This window comes from Homarus americanus, unplaced genomic scaffold (genome assembly GCF_018991925.1).
Source record: "Homarus americanus isolate GMGI-L3 unplaced genomic scaffold, GMGI_Hamer_2.0 scaffold1024, whole genome shotgun sequence".
Taxonomy (NCBI): domain Eukaryota; kingdom Metazoa; phylum Arthropoda; class Malacostraca; order Decapoda; family Nephropidae; genus Homarus; species Homarus americanus.
The window spans coordinates 5,301,393-5,320,109 of record NW_024715228.1 but is presented as its reverse complement, the minus strand read 5'-3'; the positions used below and the strand labels follow the sequence as shown (position 1 = coordinate 5,320,109).

At 44.7% G+C, this 18,717-nt stretch overlaps 1 protein-coding gene across 1 annotated transcript; it reads left to right on the top strand.

The window, feature by feature from the left end:
• The first annotated feature begins 6,816 nt into the window (after window positions 1–6,816).
• On the top strand, window positions 6,817–17,039 carry LOC121856367. The gene is made up of 4 exons (XM_042351895.1): window positions 6,817–6,969; window positions 7,333–7,940; window positions 15,952–16,199; window positions 16,342–17,039. Exons 1-4 carry the CDS (start codon window positions 6,817–6,819, stop codon window positions 17,037–17,039), a joined length of 1,707 nt encoding a protein of 568 aa, XP_042207829.1.
• The last annotated feature ends 1,678 nt before the right edge of the window (window positions 17,040–18,717 follow it).

The window sequence follows — 18,717 nt, the reverse complement described above, 5'->3', positions numbered from 1 at the left end:
AAAGAGCTGGCTAGGTATGGCATCGACATAGCAGCCATTAGTGAGTCTCGGCTCGCAGACGAGTTGACTCACAGAACGGGGTCTGGTTATATATACTTCTTCTGGAACGGTAAGCCTGCTGCGGAGAGAAACTGCATTTATGGAGTTGGCTTTGCCATCCGCTAACACATCCTACATAGGCTAACTGAAATGCATGTTGGGATCAACGAGCGCCTCATGACGCTCAGAGTCCCACTGAATAACTCGGGGCACATGCACCGGTGAAAAAAATAATAAATAAATAAATAAAATTAATAAATATTGAAGTGATAACCATAGTAACATTATGAGATGTTCTTATTACCACCAGGCTATTGTACTATTCCAGATGATACTAAATGTTACATAATACTTCCTTGAGATAAATGTATAGTATACTATATCAGGTGCCTAAAAGAGAGCTCGGGTTCTCAACTGGCTCAGCCATGTTAATATTGTTATTATTATCCACTCTGTATCTGTGTTTTTCTGGCTAAATAAACTGTTTCAATTCAATTCAAATTCTCGCTGACACCAACTGTAGGAGCACTGAGGCTAATCTTTATCCATGAACAACTACGTTGGACTGGCCATGTTACCCTGATGAACGACAGAAGACTGCAAAAGCAGCTACTTCATTCACCTAACAAATAGTAAACGTAACGCTGGCGGGCAACTGAAAATGTATAAGGACAGTCTTGAGACAAACTTGAAAAAGTGCCAAATCGACCCCCTCACCTGGGAGACGATTACTCCACACCCCACACCGTAACACTTGGAGGAGCACCACACGAGAAGGTTTCACTATTTTCGAGTTAGACAGATTGCATACCGAGGCAGACTAGCGCCAACGCCGGAAAGACGCTGCCGCTGCCCCTCCCGCACTAGATGTAGCCCGCCACACGTGCAACATCTGTGGACGACCCTGCCGGTCCCATATTGGCCTCTCTAGTTACCTCTTAGCTCACCAACGATGGTGACATCCTAATAACTCATATTATTGTCTCTAGCTGGATGATCGTCATATTTGATTCCGAGTGACAACAAAGTATAGTAGTAGCAGTGTGTGTCGTCATCACCAAAACCATGCGTGTCTCAGACCATTGTCAGACAGATCATCGCTTGTCAGGGCAAAACCTCCCTAATTCACGTCGTCCCAAAACGATGAAAGCAGCAGGCCACCGGATACTACTTCAACTTCAAGCGACTGGAGGATTAAGAGGTGAAGCACGATGAGGGGTTGATGAACAATCTCAGAAGCAACACCTTGAATTCGAATGTCGAATGTGGTGTCCTCAGAGCTGTTATCACTAAAACTTGCACCGAGACCCTTGGCCAGATCAGAAGAAAAAATCAGGAATGGTTTAATGAAAATAATCCAGGAATTTCACGCACTCCTCAATGGTAAAGGTGCTGCCTTTATTAACTGCAAAAACAACCCTCCCTCTCTGACCAAAGCTGATACTTTCCGCCAGTCGAAGGCAATGATTTAAAGCAAACTTCGAGATGAAGAATAAATGGTGGACTAAAAAAGCAAGTGAAACGCAACAGTTTATGGATCAACACCAGATGTGCAATTTTTCTCAATTCCATCAAGGCAATCTATGGCCCAATTATAAAGGTGAGGCACCCCTCCGCTCATCCGACGGTAGCTACCAAATTAAAGTCCAAGAGGGCATTGCTTGTAGGTACACTACCATTCCCTGCTCAACCGAAACACCGATGTGGATGGTGCTGGTCGCTCAGCCAGAGCTGGTTCACTTCGACAACCCTCCATCCCGTGACTAGGTAGCCACTGATATCAGTTGACAAATAACAAGCCTTGTCCGTGGCAGTATCAACTTATCCGGCGGGTGTGACATCCAGTACTGGATGAATGGACTTTCCAACATAAGACGACACCAGGCAGGAACAACGGTGTCGGCCACTCTCAACAATGAACTACAATATGCACACGACCTCACCCTTGTCGCTCACATTAAACGCGACCTACAGGAGTTCCTGAACACCTACACAGATGCATGTGCACTATTCGGCCTCGAGGTGAACGTACGCAAGCCACAGATTCTGTTCCAGTCTCGCCTCCAGGTTAACGGTACCAACGGGACCAACCTCTCCAACGATAACCATATCCAGTATCCTGGCTCCCACCTGTCCATCAATACCTCAGATATCAATGAATAGATTCAACATTGGATCAGATGTGCATCTCAAGCATTTGGCAGACTGCATACCCGTCTTCAGCAGTCGGGAGTTGAAAATATCTACAAAGGTACAGTCACCCAAAAAATCATTGCGCTCTGGGGTTCGTTGGAACTGAGAATGATCAACTACCTCAGTTACTTACAGTATGTGTTAGCTTGACATACCCGAGTTTTCTAAACATTTCATGCTGGGTTCCAGTAGTAGTAGTAGTAGTAGTTTGAGTATGTGTGTGTGTGTGTGCCTCTGTCTACCCAGCAGTAATTGGGGACCTGGATGTTAATCTATTTGTGGATGGTGTTCCGGGGTAATGGTTAGCCAGTTGGGTTTTATATCTAGAAGTGTAAGTAACAAGAGTGCAGAGGTCTTATTGCAACTATATCTTGCGCTAGTTAGGCCGCACCTCGATTATGCGGTTCAGTTCTGGTGCCCCTATTATAGAATGGATATAAATTCACTAGAGTCGGTGCAGCGAAGAATGACAAAAAGATTCCGGGACTTAGAAACCTTCCATATCAGGATAGGTTAAAGAAACTTAACTTGCATTCCCTAGAAAGACGAAGAGTGCGGGGAGATATGATAGAAGTATTTAAGGGTGAAAGGAATCAATAAAGGGATATAGACAAAGTTCTTATAATATCCGAGCAGGATAGGACTCGGAGCAACGGATTCAAATTGGATAAGTTTAAGTTTGGGAGGGAGATAGGAAGAAACTGGTTCACAAATAGGGTGGTGGACGAGTGGAACAAGCTTAGCAACTTTGTAGTAAGTGCGGGAACTCTGGAAAGTTTCAAAAGGAGGCTAGATAGATTCATGGATGATAGAGAGTGGTAGTAACCCCGACAGGAGCTGCCATGCACAGGCCAACCGGCCTATTGCAGACTCCTTATTTTCTTATGTTTCTTATGTTCAGTGCAGTTGGCGAGTTGTCCGGTCTTCTCAGACTATTCCTTGACACTGGGTCATGCAGCTCGTTAACTCAGGGTGTGGTTGTTGTGTTGGCGACAGCTTCTACACCTTAAACAAATTCACACCTAGGTGGCCCTTGGGTCGGCCATCCTTGTTACACGAGGGGCAACCATCTTATATCTATATAAAACAAAGAAGTATGTCTGTTTGTATGTTTGTGTGTCCGCACGAGAATCTCGGAAACTACTTTACCGATCTGTAGTGATGATGGATGGTGTTATATGTAGTGATGATGGATGGTGTTATATGTAGTGATGATGGATGATGTTATATATATAGTGATGATGGATGGTGTTATATGTAGTGATGATGGATGATGTTATATATATAGTGATGATGGCTGTTGTTATATGTATTGATGGAGGGTGGTGTTATATGTAGTGATGATGGATGGTGTTATATGTAGTGATGATGGATGGTGTTATATGTAGTGATGATGGATGGTGTTATATGTAGTGATGATGGATGGTGTTATATGTAGTGATGATGGATGGTGTTATATGTAGTGATGATGGATGGTGTTATATGTAGTGATGATGGATGATGTTATATGTAGTGATGATGGCTGTTATATGTATTGATGGAGGTGGTGTTATATGTAGTGATGATGGATGATGTTATATGTACTGATGATGGATGTTGTTATATGTATTGATGGTGGGTTGTTATATGTAGATGATGGATGGTGTTATATGTAGTGATGATGGATGGTGTTATATGTAGTGATGATGGATGGTGTTATATGTAGTGATGATGGATGGTGTTATATGTAGTGATGATGGATGGTGTTATATGTAGTGATGATGGATGGTGTTATATGTAGTGATGATGGATGGTGTTATATGTAGTGATGATGGATGGTGTTATATGTAGTGATGATGGCTGGTTATATGTATTGATGGAGGGTGGTGTTATATGTACTGATGATGGATGTTGTTATATGTATTGATGGTGGGTTGTGTTATATGTAGTGATGATGGATGATATTATATGTAGTGATGATGGATGTTGTTATATGTATTGATGGTGGGTTGTGTTATATGTAGTGATGATGGATGATATTATATGTAGTGATGATGGATGTTGTTATATGTATTGATGGTGGGTTGTGTTATATGTAGTGATGGTGGATGATATTATATGTAGTGATGATGGGTGATGTTATATGTAATGATGATGGATGATGTTATATGTAGTGATGATGGGTGGTGTTATATGTACTGATGATTAGACAATAAAATAATAACAGTTTAATGTTAATCAAGAACTCCCCCAACAACACAAATTGCATTTATAAAGTTCCTTGCAAGGAATGTAATATGTTTTACTTAGGCCAGACAGGTAAAGATCTTGTAACTAGACTTAAACAACATAAATATAGTGTTAGGACAGGCCAGGAATCCAATGCTCTGTTTGTTCATTTGAGGGAAAACAAGCATTGCATTGACTGGGATATTGGGATAATGCTTCCTCAATATTACCTTGTAATTCAATTGATAGTAGGAACATCATAGAATCTAGTCTCATTAAACATACCGAAGCATTCAAAATGAATTTGAGTAATGGCAAGTACAAACTGACAATTTTGTAATTAAGAAGATTTGTAACCAGGTGAGAAGGTTGGGTCACCTTACCCTCTGACCTGACTACCGACCGTTGCCGTGTATTTAAAGATTAGTAGGGTTATTACCTAATACCTGACCATTGTGGACCTGATCTCACTTCCTCTGTACATATACACCTTGTTTTGTACTCATCTTTAGTCTGTACTCACCCCTGAAGATGTGAATTACACGAAAGCGCTTGGGAACTTCGTGCTTTCTTCCCTTGTGGTTATCAGCATATACGTAGATAACGCGCACCTACAGTGATTTACTGCATATATATATATGTGTATATATATATATATATATATATATATATATATATATATATATATATATATATATATATATATATATATATATATACATATATATATATATATATATATATATATATATATACATATATATATATATATATATACATATATATATATATATATATATATATATATATATATATATATATATATATATATATATATATATATATATATATATATATGTGTGTGTGTGTGTGTGTAAATTAATTTTTTTGAATTATGCTACGTACAGCAGCTAGTTTATTGTGCCCCATACTCATCCTGTAAACGGTAGCACAAAACGGATTACAGAGAGGAGGCCACAAAGGGTGTTTATCAGACCCCATTGGTCATGATATAGTGGTGTTGAGTGTTACAGAGTATTTTCAGTACATTGTTTGTTTAGTTCTGTACATAGAAGTTGACTTATCTACTACACGCTAATTGTTGATATAGTCTTCAATATGTCACTGAACACACAGTGTGCTTGGACCTGTCCCCAAGATATTATATTTTGTTACAGTGTAAGACATAGTGTTAAAGCGTGTAGTCATAAGTCTAGCTGCACACTTTACATTTAGTTTTGTTCACACCTGCATGAGACTCATACTGCCATAGGTAGTCTACTTGTAGTCTAGCGGTTACAACATGAGTGATCTTGTTACCTCTACATGTTTTACTTGATACATTTCATCATGGTAAACAATAGTATAATTGAGGCCTATGTGAGAGGGGATCCACATCAGCTTCATCCTGACACTCGTCAACAGGTCACACAATTATACGCGTCTGGCGTCTGAGACAAGTGTTTGGCTATATGAGTTGACGATATCACGAGCAAGTAGTGAGGATAAGGAGTCAGTGATGATGAGACTGTGGCAGTGTGTGGTGGTGGTTGTTTAACCCTACGAGGACGATGGTTTAAGTCAACGAGTACGACGGTTTAAGCGAACAAGGATGGCGGTTTAACCATACAAGGGCGATGGTTTAAAGTTTAAACGAACGAGGAAGATGGTTTAACCCAACGAAAGCGATAGTTTAACCCCACAAGGACTATGGTTTAAATGAACGAAGACGATGGTTTAACACTACAAAGACGATAGTTTAACAGTTTAAGATGATGGTTTAACTTTATAAGGACATGGCAAGCGAGCGGACCCGGGTTCGATCCCCGGGCAGGGTGAAACTATGGGCAAGTTTCTTTACGCCATTTTCCTCAGCAGTAATTTGGAACTTGGATGTTAATCGATTTGCGGATCTTATTCCGGGGTGTGGTTGTTGAGTTGAGACAGCTTCTACACCTTAAATTCACGCCTAGGTGGCCCTCGTGCAGGCCATCCTCGTTACAATAGAGGCAACCATTATTATAAGGACGATGGTTTAAGACTACGAGGACGATGGTTTAACGCTACGAGGACGACGATAATTTAATGGTTTAACTTTCCAAGGACGATGGTTTAAGACTACGAGGACGATGGTTTAACACTACGAGGACGACGACAGTTTAACAATTTAATGGTTTAACTTTCCAAGGACGATGGTTTAACCATTGATCCTGAAAATTCGATATTTGTCTACAAGCTGCCTGTCACAACAGGTAACAGTTGTCTACAAGCTACCTGCCACAACCACAACAGGGAACAGATGTCTACAAGCTACCTGCCACAACCACAACAGGTAACAGTTGTCTACAAGCTACCTGCCACAACCACCAGGAACAGATGTCTACAAGCTACCTGCCACAACCACAACAGGTGACAGTTGTCTACAAGCTGCCTGTCACAACCACAACAGGGAACAGATGTCTACAAGCTGCCTGTCACAACCACAACAGGGAACAGATGTCTACAAGTTGCCTGCCACAACCACAACAGGTAACAGTTGTCTACAAGCTGCCTGTCACAACCACAACAGGGAACAGATGTCTACAAGTTGCCTGCCACAACAGGTAACAATTGTCTACAAGCTGCCTGCCACAATCACAACAGGTAACAGTTGTCTACAAGCTGCCTGCCACAACAGGTAACAATTGTCTACAAGCGCCTGCCACAACCACAACATGTAACAATTGTCTACAAGCTGCCCACACAACAGGTGACAGTTGTCTACAAGCTGTCTGGCTACAACAGGTGACAGTTGTCTACAAGCTGCCTGCCACAACCACAACAGGTAACAATTGTCTACAAGCTGCCTGCCACAACAGGTAACAGTTGTCTACAAGCTGTCTGCCACAACAGGTGACAGTTGTCTACAAGCTGCCTGCCACAACCACAACAGGTAACAATTGTCTACAAAGCTGCCTGGCCACAACAGGTGACAGTTGTCTACAAGCTGCCTGCCACAACCACAACAGGGAACAGTTGTCTACAAGCTGCCTCTCACAACAGGGAACAGTTGTCTACAAGCTGCCTGCCACAACAGGGAACAGTTGTCTACAAGCTGTCTGCCACAACAGGGAACAGTTGTCTACAAGCTGCCTGCCACAACCACAACAGGGAACAGTTGTCTACAAGCTGCCTGCCACAACCACAACCGGGAACAGTTGTCTACAAGCTGCCACCATAACAGGGAACAGTTGTCTACAAGCTGCCTGCCACAACAGGAACAGTTGTCTACAAGCTTCCTGCCACAACAGGGAACAGTTGTCTACAAGCTGCCTGCCACAACAGGGAACAGTTGTCTACAAGCTGCCTGCTACAACAGGGAACAGTTGTCTACAAGCTGCGTGCTACAACAGGGAACAGTTGTCTACAAGCTGCCTGCCACAACAGGGAACAGTTGTCTACAAGCTGCCTGCTACAACAGGGAACAGTTGTCTACAAGCTGCCTGCCACAACTACAACAGGCAAGAGTTTCAACTTGTAAACACTACGTAATGTTTATCACTTGACAAACATTGAAATATGTAACATCACCACCACTACCACCATCACCACCACTACCACCATCACCACAACCACCAACACAACCATCATCACCACCAAAACCACCATCACAACCCTCATCACCACCACAACCACCATCACCACCACTACCACTAACATCACAACCACCATCACAACCATCACCACCACAATCACTATCACCGCCACTACCACCATTACCATCACCACTACCACCATCACCACCCCCATCGACATCACTACCAACATCACCACCACTATCACCACCATCACCACTAGCACTAGCACCATCACCACCACTACTACGATCTAGAAGTGTAAGTAACAAGAGTGCAGAGGTCTTATTGCAACTATATCTTGCGCTAGTCAGGCCGCACCTCGATTATGCGGTTCAGTTCTGGTGCCCTTATTATAGAATGGATATAAATTCACTAGAGTCGGTGCATGAAGAATGACAAAAATGATTCCGGGACTTAGAAACCTTCCATATCAGGATAGGTTAAAGAAACTTAATTTGCATTCCTAGAAAGACGAAGAGTGCGGGAGATATGATAGAAGTATTTAAGTGGGTGAAAGGAATCAATAAAGGGATATAGATAAAGTTCTTATAATATCCAAACAGGATAGGACCTGAGCAACGGATTCAAGTTGGATAAGTTTAGGTTTAGGAGGGAGATAGGAAGAAACTGGTTCATAAATAGGGTGGTGGACGAGTGAAAAGCTTAGTAACTTTGTAGTAAGTGCGGGAACTCTGGAAAGTTTCAAAAGGAGGCTAGATAGATTCATGGATGATAGAGAGTGGTAGTAACTCTCGACAGGAGCTGCCATGCACAGGCCAACCGGCCTATTGCAGACTTCTTATTTTCTTATGTTCTTATCACCACTACTACCACCATCATCACCACTACCACCATCATTACCCCCACTACCACCATCGTCGCCGCCGCCACCAACACCACCACTACTACCAACATCAATAGCAACTTCAATGCCACTACCACCATCACCACCACTACTACCATCACCACCACTACTACCATCACCACCACTACTACCATCACCGCCACTACTACCATCACCACCACTACTACCATCACCACTACCATCACCACCACTACCACCATCACCACCACTACTACCATCACCACCACTACTACCATTACCACCGCTACCATACACCGCCACCACCATCACCACCACTACTGCCAACACCACCACTACTACCATCACCACCACCTACTACCATCAACACCACTACACACATCACCACCACTACTACCATCACCACCACTACTGAGATCACCACCGCTACTACCATCACCACCACTACTACCATCAACACCACTACTACTAACATCAATAGCAACTTCACTGCCACTACCACCATCACCACCACCACCATCGCCACCACTACTACCATCACCGCCACTACCACCATCACCACCACTACTACCATCAACACCACTACTACCATCACCACCACTACTACCATCACCACCACTACTAGCATCACCACCGCTACTACCATCACCACCACTACTAACATCAATAGCAACTTCACCTCACACTACCACCATCACCACCACTACTACCATCGCCACCACTACTACCATCACCGCCACTTACTACCATCACCACCACTACCACCATCACCACCACTACACCATCACCACTACTACCATCACCGCCACTACTACCATCACCACCACTACCACCATCACCACCACTACTACCATCACCACCACTACTACCATCACCACCACTACCACATCACCACCACTACTACCATCACCACCACTACCACCATCACCACCACTACTACCATCACCACCACTACTACCATCAACACCACTACTACCATCACCACAGCTACCACCATCACCACCACCACTAGCATCACCACCACTACTACCATCACCACCACTACTACCATCACCACCATCACCACCACTACTACCATCACCACCACTACTACCACATCACCACTACTACCATCACACCACTACTACCATCACCACCACTACTACCATCACCACCACTACTACCATCACCACCACTACTACCATCACCACCACCACTACTACCATCACCACCACTACTACCATCACCACCACTACTACCATCACCACCACTACTACCATCACCACCACTACTACCATCAACACCACTACACCATCACCACAGCTACCACCATCACCACCACTACTAGCATCACCACCACTACTACCATCACCACCACTACTACCATCAACACCACTACCACTAACATCAATAGCAACCACTGCCACTACCACCATCACCACTACCATCACCACCCACTACTACCATCACCGCCACTACTCACCATCACCACCACTACTACCATCACCACCACTACTACAATCACCACCACTACTACCATCACTCACACTCACTACCATCACCCCCACTACTACCATCACCGCCACTACTACCATCACCGCACTACTACCATCACCACCACTACTACCATCACCACCACTACTACCATCACCACCACTACTACCATCACCACCACTACTACCATTACCACCGCTACCACCATCACCACCACTACTACGAACACCACCACTACTACTACTAACATCAATAGCAACTTCATTGCCACTACCACCATCACCACCACTACCACCATCACCACCACTACTACCATCACCACTACTACCATCACCACCACTACCACCATCACCGCCACTACTACCATCACCACCACTACACCATCACCGCCACTACTACCATCACCACCACTACTACCATCACCACCACTGCTACCATCACCACCACTACTACCATCACCACCACTACTACCATCAACACCACTACTACCATCACCACCACTACTACCATTACCACCGCTACCACCATCACCACCGCTACCACCATCACCACCACTACTACCAACACCACCACTACTACTAACATCAATAGCAACTTCACTGCCACTACCACCATCACCACCACTACTACCATCACCACCACTCTACCATCACCACCACTACTACCACATCACCACCACTACTCCCATCACCCCACTACCACCATCACCGCCACTACCACCATCACCACCACTACCACCATCACCACCACTACTACCATCACCACCACCACTACCATTACCACCGCTACCACCATCACCACCACATACCACCAACACCACCACTACTACTAACATCAATAGCAACTTCACTGCCACTCACCACCATCACCACCACTACTACCATCACCACCACTACTACCATCACCCCACTACTACCATCACCTACCACTACACCATCACCGCCACTACTACCCCAATCACCACCACTACTACCATCACCGCCACTACCACCATCACCACCACTACCACCATCACCACCACTACTACCATCACACCACTACTACCATCACCACCACTACCACCATTACCACCACACCACCATCACCACCGCTACCACATCACCACCACTACTACCAACACCACCACTACTACTAACATCACAGCAACTCACTGCCACCACCAACCATCACCACCACTACTACCATCACCACCACTACTACCATCACCACCACTACTACCATCACCACCACTACTACCATCACCACTACTACCATCACCACCACTACTACCATCACCACCACTACTACCATCACCACCACTACTACCATCACCACCACTACTACCATCACCACCACTACTACCATCACCACCACTACCACCATCAACACCACTACTACCATCACCACCACTACTACCATCACCACCAATTACTAGCATCACCACCGCTACTACCATCACCACCACTACTACCACCATCAACACCACTACTACTAACATCATTAGCAACTTCACTGCCACTACCACCATCACCACCACTACTACCATCACCACCACTACTACCATCACCGCCACTACTACCATCACCACCACTACTACCAACACCACTTATTACTACTAACATCAATAGCAACTTCAAGCCACTACCACCACCACTACCACATCACCACCACTACTACCATCACCGCCACTACCACCATCACCACCACTATTACCATCACCACCACTACCATCACCACCACTACTACCATCACCACCACTACTACCATCAACACCACTACTACCATCACCACCACTACTACCATCACTCAACATTACCAGCATCACCACCGCTACTACCATCACCACCACCACTACCATCAACACCACTACTACTAACATCAATGCAACTTCACTGCCACTACCACCATCACCACCACTACTACCATTACCACCGCTACCACCATCACCACCTTACTACCATCACCACCACTACTACCATCACCACCACTACTACCACCACTACCACCATCACCACTATTACTACCATTAACACCGCTACCACCATCACCACCACTACTACCATCACCACCACTACTACCATCACCACTACTACCACCATCACCACCACTACTACCATCACCAATCCACTACTACCATCACCACCACTACTACCATCACCACCACTACTACCACCACTACCACATCACCAATTCTACCATCACCACCACTATACCACCACCACCACTATTACCACCATCACCACCACTACTACCACCCCACCACCATCACCACCACTACTACCATCACCACCACTACCACCATCACCACCACTACTACCATCACCACCACTACTACCACCATCACCACCACTACTACCATCACCACCACTACTAATATCACCACCACTACTACCATAACCACCACTACTACCATGAACACCACTACTACCATTACCACCACTACCGACACCACCACAACCACCACCACCACCACGAACCACAACTACCACCATCATGTCACCTACCACAACTACCACCATCATGTCACCTACCACAACTACCACCATCATGTCACCAACCACAACTACCACCATCATGTCACCAACCACAACTACCACCATCATGTCACCAACCACAACTACCACCACCATATCACCAACCACAACTACCACCATCATATTTTTTCCAGTTTGTTTACACTCAAGGAACTACACACACTTGTTTACACTGAAGGAACTACACACACTTGTTTACACTCAAGGAACTACACACACTTGTTTACACTCAAGGAACTACACACACTTGTTTACACTCAAGGAACTACACACACTTGTTTACACTCAAGGAACTACACACGCTTGTTTACACTCAAGAACTACACACTTGTTTACACTGGAAGGAACTACACACACTTGTTTACACTCAAGGAATCACACACTTGTTTACACTCAAGAACTACACACGCTTGTTTACACTCAAGGAACTTCACACACTTGTTTACACTCAAGGAACTACACACGCTTGTTTACACTCATGAACTACACACACTTGTTTACACTCAAGGAACTACACACGCTTGTTTACACTCAAGGAACTACACACGCTTGTTTACACTCAAGGAACTACACACACTTGTTTACACTCAAGGAACTACACACGCTTGTTTACACTCAAGGAACTACACACGCTTGTTTACAATCAAGGAACTACACACACTACATCCTTGACCACCGAAGGGTCAAGACGTACCTGGCGCTCTTCTGGGAGCAGCCAGGTCAACTGTTAAGTTGGCCCATACCAACTCCTTCCCCTGAACCCCTCCTCCCCACCTGAATATCAACAAGATAACTGCACACAGTGAGATCCCAGGTACCCAGTGATAACTGCCCACTGAGACCCAACAACAACCAGCGATGTGTTAAACCATCTACGATAGGAAGGCCTGGGACCACACCTCACTCAAATAACACCATCTGTGAGGGAATTATTACATCACATGAGAGGTTCCATACATCTGTGAGGGAATTCGCACACCACGTGATGCCCCTCATAACACCATCTGTGAGGGAGTTACTACACCACGTGAGGCCCCCCCATAACACCATCTGTGAGGGAATTACTACACCACGTGAGGTCCCTCATAACACCATCTGTGAGGGAATTACTACACCACGTGAGGTCCCTCATAACACCATCTGAGGGAACCACTACATCACGTGAGGTCCCTCCTAACACCATCTGGGAGGGAGTTACTACACTACGTGTTTGCTGTTGAACACGTACAATCCTACATTAATCTGTATGTTCACTGTATGTTCCTTTACCTTTCTCTAATGAAGGCTTTTGTTAAACCACCAATGTATGTAATAAGTCATTTATGTCCAATGTATATTTTCAGCCTTCGGGCTGCGGAACTTTTTCAATAAACCGTAAATTTTTATTATTATTTATTTATTACTTGCTTACACTCAAGGAACTACAAACACTTGTTTACACTTAAATACACACATTTTGTTTGCACTTACTGGCATAAACATGTTAATATAATATGGGATAAATCGTAAAAGGAAGAAGTTTTAGCAGGAACAATGAGATATAGACAGCAATTATGAGTGATCCATGTTCCCTCGGCTGTTACATATGTAATGTGTGTGTGTGTGTTTGTGTGGCCCCAGGACGCCTAAACACTTAAAGAGCCTGCTTGATCCCTTACTTCAATACTTATAAATAGATTGTACTTACAGTTAGTATTGGTGGTAGTGATGGACGGTGTCTTTAGAAGCGAAGAGGGTAGAGTGCCTGTTGGGGTTGAGGAGGCAGTGGGTGACGGGGGCAGGGAAGCAGACCACCTCCTCCACCTGTTTATGAGAGTTACCAACTGACACGAAGGTACTGTTACTACTGGTTCATAGCTCATGCTTTACGCTGCGATGGCGGATGTACGACCATATTATATTCACAATTATTGTTGCCATATTTTTACGAAATATATCTAATTTTTGCCTGAATAATTAACATCAATACACATCTGCAGATGGGAAATTTTCAGAGAAAATTATTTTGAAGAACAGACAACTTCTAGGTGTTTTTCCTTAAGTAATTAGACAAATAATATATTTTAACTGGCGCTCAGCAAATAGACTATAGAGCACAGATTAAGCGGCTTTATCTGGTTCAACAAATATAAACAATGAAGTAATGAAGAATCGTCTCGCAGCAGCAACTTAGGCCAACTCGATGTAAAGTTACCACCTACACATCACCCATATAAGAGACATCATTATTAATCTAAACAGACTTTTTGTTTAAATGTGTCTCTCTGGGAATACACTTGTAACTTAGTATTGTTACACCACAAGAGAATCAGACGACCACCACACAACACACACTTGACGCCACACAATATCGGCCGAGCCACCAAAAAGCTATTTTAAAGATGAGGAAATAAGGCAATGACTTCCTTCACTCATTCACCAGTACCACCATGTCCTTCCTGGCTGCTCCACCTTACCTTACTCTCAGGTGAAGTGTTCTTGTAGTGTGTCGAGGAGACGTGAACGTCATGTTATGAGTCATAGATCAACTCCCGGTAAGGTGTACAGTCAACCACTGAAGTCCGTCTCGCTGAACCACGAACCCCGAGTTTCAAACTCGTGAACCCGAAGCAGTAGACTGATACTTTATTCTATCCATAAATCCTTCAGATTCATGAGTCTGAAACTAGGGGTTTTTGGTTCAGGGAGAGAGGTGAACAGACTTTAGTAGTTGACTGTACACCACTGTCATGTACACGTGTACAACACTGCCAGATACACATGTACAACACTGTCAGGTACACATGTACAACACTGTCAGGTACACATGTACAACACTGTCAGGTACACATGTACAACACTGTCAGGTACACATGTACAACACTGTCAGGTACACATGTACAACACTGAGAAGACTCCAGGGCCCCAGGACTCTCAGACTACAGGACTCCAGGAATTTTAAGCACCAGGATTCCCAGACTACAGGACTCCAGGAATCCTAGACTCCAGGAATCCTAGATTCCAGGACTCCCAGACTACAGGACTCCAGGAATCATAGACTCCAGGAATCCCAGACTACAGGGCTCCTAGGAATCTAAGACGACAGGACTTCAGGAATCCTAGACTCCAGAACTCCCAGACTACAGGGCTCCAGGAATCCTAGACTCCAGAACTACAGGGCTCCCAGACTAAAGGACTTCCAGACTACAGGACTCCCAGACTACAAAGCTCCAGGACTCCCAGGCTCCAGGATTCCCAGACCAGAGGGCTCTCAGACTACAGGGCTCCAGGACTCCCAGGTTCCAGGACTCCCAGGCTCCAGGACTTTCAGACTACAGGGCTCCCAGACTATAGGTCTCCAGGACTCCCAGGCTCCAGGACTCCCAGGCTCCAGGACCCTAGGCCCCCAGACTACAGGGCTCCAGGACCAGGACTCCCAGGCTCCAGGACCTTAGATCTCCAGGACTCTCAGGACCCCAGGACTCCTAGGCTCCAGGACTCTTAGATCACAGGGCTCCCAGACTACAGGCTCCAGGACTTCCAGGCTCCAGGACTCCAGGCTCCAGGACTCTAGACTCAGGCAGATACAGGGCTCCAGGACTCCCAGGCTCCAGGACTCCCAGGCTCCAGGACCCCAGGCTCAAGGACCCCAGACTACAAGGATCCAGGACTCCCAGACTACAGGGCTCCAGGAATCACAGGCTCCAGAACTTCCAGACTACAGGGCTCCAGGAATCACAGGCTCCAGGACTCCCCAGACTACAGGGCTCCAGGAATCACAGGCTCCAGAACTTCCAGACTACAGGGCTCCAGGAATCGCAGGCTCTAGGACTCCCAGACTACAGGACTCCCAGGCTCAAGGATCTCCAGACTACAAAGCTCCAGGACTCCCAAACTACAAAGCTCCAGGACTCCCAAATTACAAAGCTCCAGGACTCCCAAACTACAGGGCTCCAAGACAAACAGGCTACAGGGCTCCAGGAATCACAGGCTCCAGAACTTCCAGACTACAGGGCTCCAGACTCCCAGGCCGCAGGGCTCCAGGACTCTCAGACTTCCAGGCTTCAGGGCTCCCAGATTATAGGGTTCCCAGACTACAGGACTCCCAGACTACAGGACTACAAGATTATAGGGCTCCAGGACACCCAGACTACCAAGCTCCAGGGCTCCCGGGTTCTATGTATCTGTCACTAAGGCTCCGAGGCTCCATGTATATGTCACTGAGGCTCCCAGACTCTATGTATATGTCACTAAGGCTCCCAGACTCGATGTATATGTTACTAAGGCTCCCAGGCTCTATATATATGACACAACGGCTCCCAGGCTCTATGTGAATACTGAGGTCACCATTTTAAGGTCAGTTTGATGATCTTTGACCCCAGTGTGAGGCAGAGGTTGTCAAGTGTGGACTTACCGTAGTCATTATACGATATATAATAAGACATTTAGTAAGTGAGATATTGCAAAGAGATTTTTCTTATAATCTAGTACTATAGTGTGTTATAAAATAGTACTATAGTGTGTTATAATATAGTACTATAGTGCGTTATAATCTAGTACTATAGTGTGTTATAATCTAGTACTATAGTGTGTTATAATATAGTACTATAGTGTGTTATAATACAGTACTCTAGTGTGTTATAATATAGTACTATAGTGTGTTACAAGTGATCGTGGGCCATTCGTGCCCGGTGGCGAGTCCGGTGGTACAGTTTACTGAGGCGTGAAAGTTCAAACGCTCGTGCTTGGCTAGCGCGCAACCGCCGTCCGGCTGACAGCGTACAGCTACATCGTTTTCCAGCGTAAATAAAATGGTTAATTAATGCCTTCCTAAAGAAACCATCGACATGAGACCAGGTTTGTTCCACTACGAATTTTTTGCGATTTTTCCACCTAGTTTGATGAAAAACTATTGTGCTGTTTCGGCTGCCCAGAACAGACACACAGACATACGGCTAGTCCTATAGTATATTAGATAATCTAGTACTATAGTTTGTTATAATCTAGTACCATACTGTGTTATAATCTAGTACTATAGTGTGTTATAATATAGTACTATAGTGTGTTATAATCTAGCACTATAGTGTGTTATAATATAGTACTCTTGTGTGTTATAACCTAATATACTATAGGACTAGCCGTGTGTCTGTCTGTCTGTCTGTCTGTTTGTGTGTGTGTGTGTGTGTCTGTTCTGGGCAGCCGAAACGGCACAATCGTTTTTCATCAAACTTGGTGGAAAAATCGCAAAAAATTCGTAAAGTGTAACAAACCTGGTCCCATGTCGATGGTTTCTTTAGGAACGCATTAATTAACGATTTTATTTACACTGGCAACAGATGTCGCTTTATGCTGTCAGCCGGCGGGACGATTGCAGTTATCATACGGCTCCCTCCTCCTCCCCCCACTTTTTCTCTTAGCCTACTTTTTTTTAATGTTGTTTGGAATAGTAAAGGAAGGAAGATGAGTAAATAGAAGAATGAAGAAAGGGAAACAGACAATAGTTAGAGATAACAGGTGGGGAGCTGAGTTTCGTCATGCGTCTGGATGTGCAGTTTCAACTTTACCAGAGCATTTTCAGACCTTATGAGGCTACAGTGTGTACTTATTCCTGTGGCTGACTGTACATAGAAAAGGAGAAGAGATAAAAAGATAATAACAGGAATGCATGGAGAAGATGACTACAATAGACACAGGGTGAATATAGACAGTGAAACAGACAGGAGGTTGACAAAAATAGACAGATTCATACATGCACAAATAGACAATATGGCAACTAACATGACAGACAGACAGCTGACTGACTGGTTCACATTAGACAAACAGGCAGACACACGCCGACAACGGATAAGACAGACAGATTTGACGACACAAG